At 39.1% G+C, this 17387-nt stretch overlaps 1 protein-coding gene across 2 annotated transcripts in view; it reads right to left on the bottom strand.

The window, feature by feature from the left end:
• Window positions 1–1567: 1567 nt before the first annotated feature.
• Window positions 1568–17387, bottom strand: part of RALGAPB (Ral GTPase activating protein non-catalytic subunit beta) — a gene marked incomplete at its 5' end in the record, with an annotated part of 75984 nt that continues 60164 nt past the window's right edge. For both annotated transcript variants that reach the window (XM_081096904.1, XM_081096903.1), the window contains 6 exons: window positions 1568–2925; window positions 3394–3542; window positions 8078–8156; window positions 8954–9062; window positions 12649–12785; window positions 14576–14698. In XM_081096904.1, coding sequence (XP_080953030.1) covers window positions 2732–2925; window positions 3394–3542; window positions 8078–8156; window positions 8954–9062; window positions 12649–12785; window positions 14576–14698 — 791 coding nt within the window. In that variant the 3' untranslated portion in view covers window positions 1568–2731. The remainder of the gene's footprint in view (window positions 2926–3393; window positions 3543–8077; window positions 8157–8953; window positions 9063–12648; window positions 12786–14575; window positions 14699–17387) is intronic.

Raw genomic sequence — 17387 nt, forward strand, 5'->3', positions numbered from 1 at the left:
CAGGAGAAGGGGGAACTTAGGGGGAAGCACTGAACAAAAGGGAAAGTTGGCTGAACAAGGAAAGGGTTAAAAAGGCAAAAGCCCTGTTACTGTCCTCAGTGCTTCCAGAGAGAGGAAGAGGAAAGCCTCCATCACCAAGCGCAAGCTAGAAGGATGAGGAACTACCTGACTCTGTCCCTTGGGTAATGCTTTTCTTGTCATGAATGCCACGCTCATCCACCTCCTGGTGCACCCGTCACATACAGCAACTAAACTAAGCCACAGGCCCAAGTGGTCCCGGCTTCCCTCCAAAGGTTATGAGTGCACGCTAGCAAGCTTATAAAGTGGACTTCTAAAAACTGTTACTAGGGACTAAATATGCTCCTCTGCCATTATTCTACTCAACGTGACTTTAACAATGGTAGGTAGGTGACCTTAGTGACCATGAACTCAAACCCGTAATTCTAGTGAAAGGTGCAAGGCTCTTACCACACCTCCTTTTAAAGTAGATGTTATTTTGAACAGAAGGAACCAGCACCTGACGAGGTCGCCGTACCTCGTACTGTTTGTGCCTTACATACTGGACTTCATAGTCCTGAATCCACCCCGCCTTCCCTGGGAGACCACTAGATCTTTCAGGTCACAAATTCCATTCAACACAGATGTTCACTTATCAAAGCCATTCGAATTACAAGGAGTTGCCAGAAATTGTAGCAAACTACAGGATCAGGAAGCCTACCTGCAACATGCACACCACAGTACATTTTGCTGACAGTAGTAAAACTAAGCCAAAGGTAAAAGGTTTATCTGAAAAATCTCACTGAGGAAGTACACCTACATCAGCTATTTTTAACCTCTGGAATGTTATAAGTTGCACATCAATTTATAGCCTTCTTTGTTCACAACCATTAGAACAAGGGCCCATTTTCCCCTTGAACGGTCAATCTGGAACTTCCATGAAAACTGTTAAACCTCGCCTTACATCTGCTGGGCTTCTAAAACATTTTTAGAGTAGAACTTCCTAAACTTTATCATACATACCCCTCCTCCATGCTACCACCTGGAAACATCAATTTATTGCCCAGATTACAAAGAAAATCAATTACTGAATAACATCATACCCTGAATGGAAAATGGAGTCATAGGTTTTACCTGAGCTTAAAACAAACATGAAGAAAAAAGTATAGCAAACTTAAAACCAGGAGCCGCCCACATTTCTTGCTCATACATGACAAAATACGTACTTCTGAAACAGAAGTATCTGCACAGGGAATTAGGCCCTACACACTATCCTCTGCCCCCTAATTATCAAAACATCAATCCAAACAGACCATTGCATCCCTAACCTACAGAATCTATTGATATCAGATTTCAGGTGAGAAATCACCCCTTATACAACTGTGATCACTCCTTTTTGGACTTTAAATGTCACTTATTTTCTTAACATAAAATGATCTTAATAAAGAGGAAAGTGCATAAGAATAGGAGAAATAAGCAGTGTCTACTCTAGAGCTGTAACAGGAATCCTTGTAACGATGTTCTGGGTCTGGCCACCTCAAAACATTTATCCCTGGCAGAAAAGTAGCAGCGAGGTAACAAGTATTTCCAAAACCCGGGCTGGGATTTGTTGTGCCTTCAGCTGGCAAAGTCCAGAAAATATGACAACAATAGCCATTTTTCACAGCAGCCACCCAAGGAGGTGGTCACTAATGTTTGTCAACAGTGATGAAATCCAGTAGCTCTCTGGGAGAGATCTGAATTAGTAGCAGTGAGAGGCTATTTCCTGAACCCCAAATTAGAATCCTTCATAAACTACTGCAGTCTCCTGCTTGGTCCTGAAATAAGAGACAATGAATGAAACCAAATAATTTTTAACCCTTGTTGTGAATTTATATTTCTTACTATTTAACCAAGAAATTACCAAGGAATTACAAATGTTTACCCTGTCATTGTGTCACCAAGCTAGACAATACTGGAGAGAGTGGAGGCATCACTGCTGTCTTACAACTTCTAACCCCACAAACTCCTTCTGTCCCCCTATTAAAGGACAGGGCCATGCCTCCATATTAGATCTGCTCCTGGGCTGCCCAGAAATGAGGCTTTCAGACAGGTCTGTGCAGTAATGAACATAACAACTTTTTGAAATGTGGAAAGAAAATATGAAAGATTTTAATGCCAGACTTCATATCTGAGCCAAAAACAAGTCCTTTCTGTCAGCTGGACAGCTGGATGACAGACAGATGACAAATGGACCTAATGAGTGAGCAGAAAATTGAGATTTCTTTCCTTTTCCTCCATGCTATCAACTTGAGTCTTCAAATGTCCTGAAGATTCTGAGACAGATTTTAATTTTGAACACAACCTCCTAAAAAGTGAGGTATAAAATTATCTTCAACTTCTAATTTGCAAATTTGATACTACCAATGCAAGTGTTTAACTGAGATGCATAAAAGCCTTTCTCCTCAAAAGGCTCAGATTTAACTAAAATTGTCACTTTTAAAAGAAAGTTTATGGCTAAAATGTATATCATCATTACCAGAAGGAATATGATTGTGTCTGGAGCCCATTTCACTAGAAAGCTGGAAGTCTTTTATCAGAAGGGTTTAAATGTGTTTCTTCTATTCTGGTGATTAAACAGTAAGCTCTTGGGGAGTGATTTGTTTTTATCTTTACAGTGATCACCTATCAAATTGTTTTACTTTGATATTATAGCCCCAAACTGGAGTTGAAGAGTTCTAGACAGTTCAAGAGTCTAAGAACTACAGTTCTTGAGTCCAACCTCCTGGAAAAGTGAAGTATAAAACTCTGGCTCCAACTGCTTGTTCCGGTACTTGTTGACAATGTCAGTGATTTTCTGTTTCCGGCGGACATGTGGTGGACTGTAGGAGTCACTCTCCAGCCTCTTTCTTCTACAAATATTAATTACAGTCTGCCTCACCAGGAAACCTTGAAAACAGAAGGTTTTAAAACAATGTGAATCATCAGTCAGCTAGTGAACTCTCAGTACTGAAGTGAACTATTCTCCACAAACTCAAAACTATCAGCCCATTTGCGAAGCTCTTCCCATCCCCAGAGAGACGGACAGAGCTCGATGAAGATAAAACTATCAGAAGAAACATACAAAGACAAGGAAAAACAGAATAAAAATCTGGTCTGATGACCCAGTTCCTGCCTTGGATTACAAATAGCTATCTTCATTTTCTAATACTGGAATTTTGTGAATTATAGTTTTACTCATACTTACTAGATTAAGCACACTTCAAAGCTTGCTTCCTTTTGAACAAGACCACAGAATTTTTCTACATGTGGGCCCTATTTAGTAACATATTTCCTTATTTCTACTTCATTTCGGCTCATAAAAATATATTTTAAAAAAAGACACGACAACCCTTCAACCACATGTGAAGACCTTACCGAGTGCTCGCCTGCTGACGATCATCCCATCCACAAGAGGGATGACCATGTTAAATTTTCCAGTGGCTCCTTGAATTTTTATCCGGAATAATCCAGTGTTTAAAGGGTGAATGAAGATGACAGGAACTTCCTTCTCAAGAGTGGTAGATCTTAAAAAAGGAAAACACTTTTTACCCCAAATAGTTATGTGTAATATAAGACTACCCAAAGAGTGGTAGATCTTAAAAAAGGAAAACACTTTTTACCCCAAATAGTTATGTGTAATATAAGACTACCCAGTGACTTATTTTCAGGAAGAGTTTGATAAGAACCAAGGGGTCAGTCTGCTGAGGCCTCTTTCTGGAGGCCCCTGATGAAACACCCCAACACCTGACCCTAAATACCCATCACTGGGGCTGGGTGTTTTGAACTGACAAAAAAGGCACTAAAAATGTGCTTAGAAAACCATTGGGGACATGGAGCGGAAGAAAAGGCCAGAGAAATCTATTGGGGGAGCTATGAATCTAGCAACCAGCTATGGGGACTTGCACTCAGTTCCTCTTCATTGTAAGGAACAAAAGTGAGCTGAGACAAGTGCAGGGAACCCCACTACAGTCAACACTGGCACCTTAGAGCAAAAATGGGACTCATGGGAACCCCTGATAAAATTTTTTTTCAGAGGATGGGGGAGGAGGTTAGGAGGGACTCCTGGGCAGAAGTGATAAATGGCGACATCTTGGCAGAGCCAAAGCCATTAAAGCCTCTGAACAAGTAACCAGTGCTAAGAAAGCAATCATACCTTTGGGAGACCGAGTGACACATCACAAGTCAGGTATATGCCAGTGCATCTAGAGATGCCTGTGAGATTCTGTGATGTTACATGTCAAGGTTGGTGTTTTGTTTGTTTGCTTCTAATTGTTTTGCAACACAATGAGCTTTCCTTCTATATAGGTAAAGTGATGTTGGCCAAAGCAACAGTGAGTCACCTTTTCAAGACATTAACTAAAAATCAAACCTATACTAATTCTAGCCTCAAGACAAATCCTAAACTTTGCTAATGTACTAATTAAATACAAACTGTCTAATACTTTAGAACTTTTGACATAAAAATATTAAAACACTAACAAAAATGAGTATAAGACAAATGTTTCCTTTCAAAGAAGTTCTAGAAAATCCATCTCATGAAAACTATTTTAGTCTCTTCAGGAAAAATAAAACAGGACTGTTCTGAAGTAAAAGAGACTGAAGGAATTAATACTAGATGCAAGGTCTGGGAATAGATTCTGGTTTGAACAAATGAGCTATAAAGGATGTTTTAGGGAAAATAGAGAAATTTTAATGTATACTGGTCACTAGATGAAATTAAGCAATTTTTATTAACTTTATTATCATAATGTTATCTTTACCTACTTAAAAAGTGTTCTAAATTTTTAGAGAATACTGTATACTCAAATACTTAGAACATTAGAATATCTCACTAGGTGTATCGGTTAATAATGCAGATTTTGTAAACAAAGAAAACAGGATAATTTCAAGAAAAACACCAAAAGTGCTTTATTTAAAGTAATATCCATCACGAGCTACACATTTCTCCCATCTTTCAGGTAATTTGTGGGTACTGTCCCAATAGAACTTTTCTTGTTTTGAGGCAAACCATTCAGAGACCCAATTTTCCACTTCTTTGTATGTTTTAAAGTGCTGCTCAGAAAGTGCATGTGCCATCAATCGGAACAAATGGTAACCCGAAAGAGCAAGGTCTGGTAAATACGGCAGGTGGGTTAATACTTCCCAGGCAAGATCTTTTAATGCAGTGGTTCTCAACCTTCCTAATGCCGTGACCCTTTAATACAGTTCTTCATATTGTGGTGACCCCCAACCATAAAATTATTTTCATTGCTACTTCATAACTGTAATTTTGCTACTGTTATGAATCGTAATGTAAATATCTGATATGCAGGATGTATTTTCATTGTTACAAATTGAACATAATTAAAGCATAGTGATTAATCACAAAAACAATATGTAATTATGTATTTAGTATGTGTTTTCCGATGGTCTTAGGTGACCCCTGTGAAAGGGTCGTTCAACCCCCAAAGGGGCCGCGACCCATAGGTTGAGAACTGCTGTTTTAATGTGTCTTTAACTGGTTTTGAAGTGTGTGATGGTGCGTCATCATGAAGCAAAATTACTTTGCAGTGTCTTCTGGCACATTCCAGGCATTTCAAAATCAAAGCGTGGTTCAAACTGATTATTTGTTGTCAGTAGTGATCAGTATTAATGGTTTCACCTGGTTTTAGAAGCTCATAATACACCACACCTTCCTGATCCCACCAAACGCAGAGCATTGTCTTCTTTCTGAAGTGATTTGGCCTTGCAGTCAATGTTGACGGTTGACCTGGATCAACCCATGATTTTGTGCATTTGGGATTCTCAAAATAAATCCACTTTTCATCGCCAGTCACAATTTGATGCAAAAAAGATTTTCTTTCATGCTGTTGAAGCAACATTTTACTGATGACTTTTTGGTTTTCCATTTGTCTTTCGTTCAGTTGATGTGGCACCCATTTTCCTTCCTTTAAAAATCTTTCCCATGCTTGTAAATGATCTGAAATTGTTTGCTGAGTAACGTTTAATCGTTCTGCAAGTTGCTTTTGAGTGTGACATGCATCTTCATCCAATAATGCTTGTCATTGTTGGGTCTTCAAACTTTTTCAGTTGACCTGGACGTTCTTTGTCTTTCACATTGAAACCATCACTTTTAAACCACCGTTCGCAAGTATCTTGAGATGGAGCATGTTCACCATAAGCTTCCCGAAGTATTCAGCAGCACTTTTTTTCAAAATAATGAATTAAAACTTCCTGCAAATGCTCTTTTTTTGGCATGAAATTTGACATTTTTAAGTGTAAAAATATCTATGATGTTAACACCTTCAGCAAATTTGACATATGAAGTTTTGAAGCTTGTTGTCAATACAACAAAATAGCATACATATCAAATCGCATATATATCAACATATGTGTAACTCCATCTATTGAAAAAAATCCGCATTATTAACCAATACAACTAGTAAATTGCTTTAAAATACCTTGGCATAAAAAAACCAGCTCCTGACAATTTACTCTGTACCATGTTAGACATTAGAATATGCTTAATAACTTTAAAAATTAAAAAAAAAAATTCCTTTTTTGTTGTTAATCCTCACCAGAGGGTATTTTTTCCCATTGATTTTTTTTTTTTTAGAAAGAGTGGAAGGGAAGGAGGGAGGGAGAAGGAGGAGGTGGAAAGGGGTGGGGAGAGGGGGAGAGAGAGAGAGAGAGAGAGAGAGAGAGAGAGAGAGAGAGAGAGAAAGAAACAGCGATGTGAAAGAGGCACATCAATTGGTTGCCTCCCACAAGATCCCTGAACTGGGGCTAGGGATAGAACCTGCAAACACAGGTACGTGCCCTTGACCAGGAATCGAACCCATGATGACCCTTTGGTGCACGGGCCAATCCTCCACTAGCGAGGGCCAAAAACACAAAGTTTTATTAATGACTTGACCTCTTCTAGAAATTTTAAAATATGATAAAATAAATTATCTTTACTGACTTCATTCTACAACAATAATCTAACAATGTTAGACTAAATTCATCTTACACGCAATACAAACCAGATCATGTACACTGAAGGAACCTACTCAAAGTTAAAATATCAGGTTTAGCCTGATATCAAGGGTAGCTCTGTGAGATGTGAGAGATGAGGTTAGCATTTGGATTTAGATTCTTAAATCCTTCACTAATTGAATATGTGATGATGAGGAATATTTTACCCCATTTGCAAAATGAAGATGATAATTGTACCCTTGGAATTATTTTAAAGTTATTTGTTTAAGCCAAAAACAGTTAAGCAAAAAAATCTTGAAACTATAAAGCCTATACAGATACATTGTGACTATTCTGGCAATCATATTATTTTCTTCTTATCCTGTTTATGCATGGGCCACTAAAATAAAAATCTTAACAATTTTTTAATAAAGTTTAAAATATTTTTCCACTAAATAGCTCATGTGATGAGGATATTTGAACTGCTATCTGTCCAGAATGTTTTGACCAGTTTAACTCCGTTATTTTATCTAATACTAGAGGCCCGGTGCACCTAAACTGGCAGTCAGACATCTCTCTTGCAATCTGGGACTGCTGGCTCCTAACCACTCACCTGCCTGCCTGCCTGATCGCCCCTAACTCCTCTGCCTGCCTGCCTGCCTAATTACCCCTAACCCCTCTGCCTGCCAGCCTGATTGCCCCTAACTGCCTCTGCCTGCCGGCCTGATTGCCCCTAACTGCCTCTGCCTCGGCCCCTACCACCATGGCTTTGTCAGGATGACCGGAAGATGGTCGACCCAGTCTAATTAGCATATTACCCATTTATTAGTATAGATTGCTACCCTATTACCAGTTTTCATTAACACTTAGATACCTTCACATCTCCATTTGTCTTTTTGCTGCAGATAAATGTAAAACAGCAATTAATTATGCCCTTTAAAAATCCTGCTAATTTGATCACCTTATGCACTTATCTACAAAGGTCTTTTGGTCCTCCCCCCCTCCCCCATTGTTTGGTTATGATTGTCTTCATCCCATTTGTTTCATAAATCTTTCCTGATTAAACTGCAATCAACATATTCTAAAAGACATGCTGATAAACTTCAAGCAAATAAGAGTGTACCTCAGAGAAGTGCTACTATTTGCAGTAGTTTCCACACCAGTACTGATTTCTGTCATCAGGTCTGAGAGGGGAAAGTTTTCTGGAAGAAAATAATAGCATTGCAATTAATATCTCCCTTCTATTTCCCAAACAAATAATAGGAAATCTAATTTCCTAATCTCTCTACACAAGTAGGCAACAAATATTTGGACTATGCTATCCTACAATATAATCTTACAATATAAACTATTCCTCACAAAGTGTTCTCCCTCAACACATATTTTTGCTAAGTTCATCTAAAGCAGAGAGTTGTTAGAGAACGTGATCTGTAGTCTTTGAGGGCTTGGAAAGGGTTGTGGAGGAGCTGGAAAGCAACTATCACACTTTCCCACAAACTCTGAGCCAGATGAGATTCTAAGCTAAATATGCATTTCTAAGATTCTTATGTTGCTTATATGAAAGTCACGAAGAATTTATCCATAGCAGAATTCCTAAGAATAAATTAATCTTTACACTAAATCTAGATAGCAGGGTTCTAGGGAAGAGGGTGAGGGAAGTGCTCCCCCTTCCCCAAAGTCCTGGGGTGAGTAGGACCAAGTGGCAATAGACCATTAACTGTCATACCATACCAAGCAAAACTAAAGATTTCATATCCACTAGTCTCATCAAATCTTCACAACTATGAACTAGGGAACACGAGTGTCTCCACTGAACAGATAAATACTCCAAAGCTTAAGGAAACTGAGTGGTGCAGCTGGGATGCAGACCCAGGTCTGCTGAATTCCAGTCCCAGCTTCTGGCCGCCACACCACGCCTATGCTGCCATTCCCTTTAGACCTTTAGAAAGTCATGGTCATTCTAATTTTATTTATAGACAACGTCCTTATAATATAGTACCTATATCATCATAGCGTTCCACCCAGACTACAGACACTCTTGTTTCAGGTCCAAGGGGGGGCACGGGGCGGCCCTGAGGCAGCTTCTTCATTCTGGAACTGGGACTGAGCTATATGAGGCAGAGAAAAGCAGGAGAGGAGAAAAAAACAAACAAACTGGCTTAATTAAACTATAATCATACAGTCCTCAAGCTGCCCAGTGACATAAGTATCAGATCTTGGGAAATCAGTTATCTTTATTAAGTCTCAACCTAGAACAGAGGAATGAAGGCCTAACATCCTCAAAGGACCCCAGTAAATTTAATAAATAAATAAAGAACAAAAAATCCTCAAGGGAGAAAACTATATTAAACTGACAATTAATTGAAAATTTATGATTTGAGTTCATCTATATGGCCAGAAAGCAGTATTCTTTCCTCATCATGGTAACATCACTGATTTGCCTGAAAATCCTTATCTTTTAAATGTCCCACCAGCAAGTTATTCCTTGTTCTCATACCAATTACAATTGAAGCCCCCCAAAATTCCTTTGTCTTGTTAGCAGAAAGAAAAAAAATGTTGCTTAGGTCTTTACAATCATGCACAGTTTTCTTTGGCTTCCCTGCCCTCCCAGTCAGCTGTAAGTTCCTTTGAAAGGCTAACAGAACTTTGAGGCTCCCCTTTAGCAAATGGCACTCTGAGTCTCATCTACTTTCAGGGCATGCATCAGACCTGAGTTTATGCTAAAGCCCTAAACCAGCCGTGGGCAAACTACGGCCCGCGGGCCGGATCCGGCCGGTTCGGCTGTTCTATCCAGCCCGGGGAGCCGAAAGAGCAGAGGGTTCTCTTGCTCTCCCCTCCGCTCCTTCATCAGCAGCAGTGTTAACATGTATTACTTCACACAAACACTCCATCCATGCTTTTGTTCCGGCCCTCCGGTCCAGTTTAAGAACCCATTGTGGCCCTCGAGTCAAAAAGTTTGCCCACCCCTGCAACAAAGCTATGTGTACAGAAAGAAGGGAAAATCCCAAACTGAAGTTGAATTTTAAGAATAATGATGCTTGCCCTGGCTGGGTGGCTCAATTGGTTGGAGCGTCATCCCATATACCAAAAGGCTGCACATTCGGTTCCCAGTCAGGGCACATATATAAGTTGCAGGTTCGATTCCCAGTATACAGAATGCAAGCGATCAATGTTTCTTTCTCTCTCTCCCCTACTTCCTCTCTCTAAAAAAACCAATAAATATATGGATGAGGATAAAATAATAATAAAATAACGCTTGTACACACAAAAATATACATGTTTTTACCAGATGACCAGAGACCATGACAATTCCCCCAAATTCTTATTTCTATCATGACATTCACAGAAAATGAATGACTGAGAGATTTTCCCCAAATTAGTGACAGATACCCAGGCACTCTCAGACACTATTCTTTTAGCATCATGGCTCCTAATCAGCTTTGAATCTCTGACTTCCTACATCTGACTTCCAGCCCTAGACTTGAAAAGCTCCTGTGATTAGGTCACGCCTACCTGTATTATCCCCCTTTTGATTACCTCAAAGTAACTTTAGTCACATCCACAAAACCCCTTTGCCATAAAATGTAACATAATCAGTCTATCTCATCATATTCACAAGTTCCACCCACATGGCAGGGGATGACATTCTACAAGGGCAAGAATCATTGGGGGTCACCTTCGAATTTTGCCTAATACACTGACCTTTTTCCTGCTCAACTGTTTTTTTCTGCATCTATTGAGATAATGATTTTTCTTTTTTTAGTTTGTTAATTATTTAAAAATTCAGTATGTAATAAATAAAAAACAAGTGCTTTAAGAGTTTTCATTCTTTGGATTTTAAGGAATAACTAACTATGCTGGCATTCAGAAAATGAGTATAAGAACAGCCAATCACTATTAGATCTGGCTAAAATCCTGCATTACCATCCAATAGACTTGTTCATCTCCCAACTGTATTCTGTAAAATCTTTTTAAATATAGCAACTCCTGATTTTCAAAATCAGTCTACTTCAAAGTGTCCTATACAACTTAACTTTTTTGCCTAAATCAATTTTAAAGGTGAAAACTCCTCCCATATACTTAGGTTAAGAACTAGAGGCCCAGTGCACGTGTGCACCAGTGGAATCCCTTGGCCTGGCCTGTGGGATTGGGCGAAACTGGCTCTCCAACATCCCCTGAGGGGTCCCAGATTGTGAGAGGGCGCAGGCCAGGCTGAGGGACCCCACCAGTGCAAGATCGGGGCTAGGGAGGGACACGAGAGGTTGGCCAGCCAGGGAGGGACCCCGAGAGGGCTCCAGGGAATGTCTGGCCCATCTCGCTCAGTCTCGATTGGCCGGACCTCAGCAGCAAGCTAACCTATCAGTCAGAGAGCCTGCCCCGGGGTGGTCAGTGCACGTCATAGAGACTGGTCGACTGTCTGTCCCTTGGTTGTCAGTGCACATCATAGCGAGCAGTTGAGTTGCCTTAGCATATCATTAGCATATTACACTTTGATTGGTTGAACGGCCAACTGGACACTTAGCATATTATGCTTTTATTATATAGAATCATTTTCACTATGGAAGGAGCCAAATTAAAATCCTTACACCAGAAGAATGGCTTCAGTCAAGTTTACACTTCTTTTGCCTCTTTTATTATTTGTTTTAAATATATTTTTATTGATTTCAGAGAGGAAAGGAGGAGAGAAACATTAATGATGAGAGAGAATCAATGATTGGTTGCCTCCTGCACATCATGTCCCCTATTGGGGATCGAGCCTACAACCTGGGCATGTGCCCTAACCGGGAATTGAACCGTGACCTCTTGGTTCATAGATCAACACTCAACCACTGAGCCACACCAGCTAGGCTTATTGTTTTAAATCAATCTTCTTATACTGTGAACTAGTTCTGTACTCTTGATATTACTTACTTAGTCACTTTCCAGTAAGGCTTAAAGGTAACATGAGACCCTAGACCGTTTGGCTCAGTGGATAGAGCATCAGCCTGTGGACCGAAGAGTCCTGGGTTCGATTCTGGTCAAAGACACGTACCTTGGTTGCAGGATCCTCCCCAGCCCAGGCCCTGGTCAGGGCACGTACAGGAGGCAACCAATTGATGTGTTTCTCTTCTTTCCCTCTCTCTTCCACTCTCTCTAAAAATCAATGGAAAAATAGCCTTGGGTGAGGATTAAAAACAAACAGGTAACATGAAGAGAAAACACAGATAAAGACATAACATCCATTGATATGGTAAGAAAAAAGTAAAATGCTCTCTTGTAGTATCTGCTGTATACCTCACTCAGTGTATTCATTCATATACTGAGCTGTTCTCCAAATTGCTACCATTTGTATATAGCCAGACTTGTTTAAGTTGAATGTTGCACGATTAAAGATGTGAATTGTAGAGGCACTGCTCCAGTTTTAGTGGATATTTCTGGTACTAAATAAAAACGTAGGCTTAAGAAGAAATGGGTGAGAGAACCAAACATGGTACTAGAATGGCTAAATCAAGGGAAACAGGGCCGTCTTAGAATGAACTATTTGTTGCAAGCTAAAAAAAGAGAACCATGAGAATTTGCTTTTAAAAATGGAGACACTAATGAATCAGTGCAACTATTGATTACTCTCTGGGTTAAAGGCAAAAGCTTTGCAGGCATGATTCTATAATTACCCCCATTATAACTTTTTGGAGATCTAACAACGAAGTGACTTACCCTCTGTGAGGAATTAAGATTGTCTGTGTGATTAGGGAAAAGCTCAAGTGTCAAGGATGGCTGTTTCAGAATTCCTGGCATAAGATCCATATTTGAATCACTGTCTTGGTCCGAGATGTTACTTTCCAATGAATCAGCTATGGCATAAGAGAAAAAAAATTATAATACCTACTACCTGTTTGGAGCAAAAGTGTGTAAACTAATTATGCTAGTAGTCTAACCTAAGTCACTTAAGCAAAGCATTACTTCTACAGCATGGGTTGGCAAACATTTTCTATAAAGCAGGGGTGGGGAATGTCCGGCCTGCAGGCTGTATAAAGCCCTCAAAATCATTTGGTCTGTACTTGACAAGGCATTAGGAGTGAGTCAATTGTTTGACCAAATACAGCAGGCCAATTTTTAAGTTGACAATTTTATATGGCCTGTGAATGTTGTTATAAATATTCAAATGGCCCTTGGCAGAAAAAAAGTTCCTCACCCCTACAAGGATCAAGTAATAAATATTTTAGATTTTGCTGGCTATATAGGCCTCTATCACATATTCTTCTTTGTATTTTAATGATAATCCTTTAAAAATGTAAAAACTGCTCTTAGCATTCTGAATTTGGCCTGTGTCCTATAGTTTGCCAGCTCCTGCCCTACAGGATAACTGAAGTAAGATTTGAAAATATTTCACTTTTCAGATGTAGATATAATAAAAGCCATCTGTTATTCTCTGAATTATTCTGATTATATAGCAACCATATAGCATGGTGCTAAGCAGCACTGGGCAATCCTAGTCTCTGTGATTAAGGAATGATCTGATTGGAGGCAAACACACAGACAACTATAAAAAACAAAGGAAGACAACTCTCAAGAAATAGGAGGAGGCTGATTTGGAGGAGGGGCACAATTGGCACAGGGGATATTTCATGACAGGAGGTGAAGACTGTACTGTGGGAGCTGCTATAAGGACATGGATCTAGGCTGTGGGAGAACTGGGTTGGTGCAAGCCAGCTGGGCCAGACACACAGGCAGGGAGTTGGCCCAGAGAGGATAGATAGGGCCTGGCTTCTAGAATTAGGTGGTAGATCATAGCCTTGACATGAAGGCAAACAGCTGCTAAGATATTGACTTAGATCATGGAAGGCCACTACTGCCAGAGACACAACTGGCCCCACAGTATGAAATAGGGAGGGGCCTAGAGTGGGAAATCAAGGGTCCAAGTAAAAGGTTAGGAGGCTACCAAGGTAGGACCCAAAAAGTCATTATCCTGGTGATGAGACAGTGAAAATATGATGTGTGGCATCCCATTCTCCAGATGGCCTCAATGAGGAAAAGGGTAAACCTTCCACCCACTGCTTTGTCAGGTACAAAGATATGGGCTTAATTTGTAAGAAGCAAAGGTTCTAGGAAAATTAAGACTGAGTTCTGACTGAAAAGTAATGATCATCCATGATCCTTACAAAGAATACTTTTGATCACCATCTTTTCTAGGCTGCTGAAGTTTCTCCTGCTCAGTTTTAGATAAGCCAGACGCCATCATGAGAGCCTTCCAATTTTAAGACTCTCTGGGTTCCATATAAAGGCTCTCACAGGAAATAGGGAAGTACTTGGGGGCTCATGCATAATTAGTGAAATGAATAAACTGAAAAACAAGGCTTCTATGTATTGAGTATAATTAAAGAAAAACAAAATATGGGTTGAAGTGGGTCTCCTTCACTATTTAAAGAATATAATTAGGTCAGTCTGCTTGTCTTTAACTACTTTTCTTTAGAAATTTAAGAGGAGCTAACATCCTGTACCTTTGCATAATCTAAAAGCTATCACGCTTTAGAAGCAGAATGCCTTAGATGCCTTCAGAATCTCTCCCAATGCAATAATACTGCACAAACCAGTGAATACAAAAATAGATCTTAAAATAGCACCATACAAAAAATGCTCTTACTTAATGACTCCACAGGAGAAGGAACCACAAAAGATATTTCTGTAAGGGCATCAGCGTAATACAGCACCTTCTTCTGGCCATTGAAAATACTAGCCCCAATATCTTCAGAGGAAATCACTTCATCTAGGAATGAGAACATTATATGTTACTGCTCCAACAAGTGAAAAAAACAAATATCCTGCTTTGTGAAATTTTAACTGGTTAAGAAAGTGATAATAAATAGAAGGTACATTTCCAACAAGAACCAATTAGTGTATAAGAAGAATAAATTCTACATGTTCTTTAAATGTCTTCACACGAACTTTAAATTATGAAATTTTAATTCATAATCTCTGAAACTTCTCTAGTCAGACCACTTCTGATTAGCAGGTCCTTTGGTTCACCTGTATGCAGCAGATTAAGGAAACAGTCTTTTTGGAAGAGGCAATGATCAAAAGAAACAAGACCACTAGAATCCTTCTGAAGGGAGCGGGCAAGTGTCCGCGTGTGTACTCTTGCTTTCAAGGCATTTTAGTTCCTGGTTTCTCTCCACTGCTCCTCAGCTCTGCTCTGTTTCCCCTTCCCCAATGGTCAGGAAGTTTTAGTAATAGTATCTGCTCTAAGCCAGCAAGATTGAATTAATAAAAGTAGCATTCCTGAGAGTTAGTATAGTTCTCCATTAAAATGAACACAATTAAAATGTCCTATCAGTAGTACATAAAAGACCAACAACCTGAAAAAAGTTGGGAAGAAATGAACAAGCAGTTCTCAGGAAAAAAAAATAAAAACACGCTAAAAGATGCTAAAAACAATCATACTTTAAAATAGAAAAGTTCTCACCTAACAGATTGAAAGATATCTAATGTTGGTGAGGACGTGACAAACAGAAAATTTAGACCAGAGTAGCAGACTATTTCTGTAAAGGATCAGAGAGTAACTGTAGGCCATGACTACTCAAGTCTGCTATTGTATCAAAGACAATACATAAACAAGTGTTTTGTGCCCTAACTGGTTTGGCTCAGTGGATAGAGCGTCAGCCTGTGGACTTAAGGGTCCCAGGTTCGATTCTGGTCAAGGGCACATGCCTGGGTTGCGGTTGCAGGCTTGATCCTCCGTGGGGGACGTGCAGGAGGCAGCCAATCAATGATTCTCTCTCATCACTGATATTTTTCTCTCTCTTTCCCTCTCCTTTTCTCTCTGAAATTAATAAAGATATATTTAAAAAATAAAAATAAACAAGTGTTCTATAAGTTATTTAAAATTCTAATAAAAATTTACAAAAACAGACATGGGCTGTAGTTTGCTGACTCCTGGTTTAGACGCTGGGAAGGCATTTTGTACCTACTGCAGTGGATACTATGGTTATTGCTTCACACCCCTACTCTGTGTAGCAGGTGTGAACTGTGGGCAGGATTGTCTCTTCACTACGAGTTCTACCTTGTCTATAGCTCTCTTCTGAGGGTCATTCCATCTCTCCTGCCATAGCAATAGATTGGGGTGGTCCAATCCCTGAGTATCTCAGGATTTGGGAACAGAGAAGTTCAACTAATCTCTCCTATTCAGGCTAATGTGGTATGTGAATGTAAAGCCTGGAATTGCCTTTTTGCACTATGAGAGAAACCAGGCTGGGAACAAAGACAACACTTGGAGGGCTGAGCTAAAAGAAAATTGAAGAGAAATAGAACAAGAGTGCTGATCAAGTGACAACAAAATTGTACAGTAATCTGCAGCTTTCAGTTACATGAGGCAATAGATGACCATTAAAATCTAGGCCAGTATGGGTCATGTTTTCTGTTACTTGGAACCATAAGCATCTAGCTGATATATTTATCAAATTGAAAAATATGCATACCCTTTATCAATTCTAATTATAGGAATTTAGTCTATAAATATACTCAAGTTCATAAGAATATGTGGGAATTAAAATTACAGTATATCCTCAAATAATTTGATTCAAATTTGGTTGAAATTAGAAAAAAATTGCAGATCACAAGTTACAGTGGTATTCAATGGAAATCTTGAGAAACTATAATCATGTTAAAGAAGAACCTGATTATTCAAAGCATTGGACACAAGCATTACCCAGTGCAAAGAGATAACATTAACTTTCCAGTGACTGCAGAAGCCCTCAGAACAAAGAACATTAGCCAGGTGGGGCAAAGGTCTTAAGTTTAAATTTAAACTTGCTCTGGTACTTGTTATGCTCATTAGAGTTCTTCAGGAGGATTTGTAGAGATGGGCCTGTGAATCTCTCAGAGAGAGTCAGCTGTTCACTTCAAGTTTTTTGTTTTTTAATTTCCCAATTATAGAAAATATTAAGATGTCCCTTTCCGTCCCTTAAACTACAAAGGTTTTTATATAATGTCCCAAGAATGTAACCTTTAATGATAGCCACTAAGTCTCTAAATCACACCTGTTAATAGAAAACTGTATTTATTAGGCAAAATACATTTGTTAGGAAACTGTGTTATTTGCTATAGATAATCTAAAATTATTATACTACTGTTACAGAAAATGAAATTTGTTTATTCACACTATAAAAAAGAAATTATGTTTGTGATCATTATATCAATTAACTCTATATTTATGTACTGGTATAACATTTATTTATGCACAAAAATGTCTGGTAAAATATACAAACTATTATTAAGTGACCTCCTGTGAAGACTAGGATTAGGGGAAGGAGATTTTCCTTTATATATCTCTGCTTATTAGTTTTAAAAATAAGACTACAAACTCATAGTAAAGGTGGGGCAGGGAGGAAGGGGACATCTGCAATACTTTCAGAAATAATAATAAAAAAAAGAGTAACAAAACAAGAAAAAAACAAAGA

Source organism: Myotis nattereri, assembly GCF_964212035.1.
Source record: "Myotis nattereri genome assembly, chromosome: 8".
NCBI classification, from domain to species: domain Eukaryota; kingdom Metazoa; phylum Chordata; class Mammalia; order Chiroptera; family Vespertilionidae; genus Myotis; species Myotis nattereri.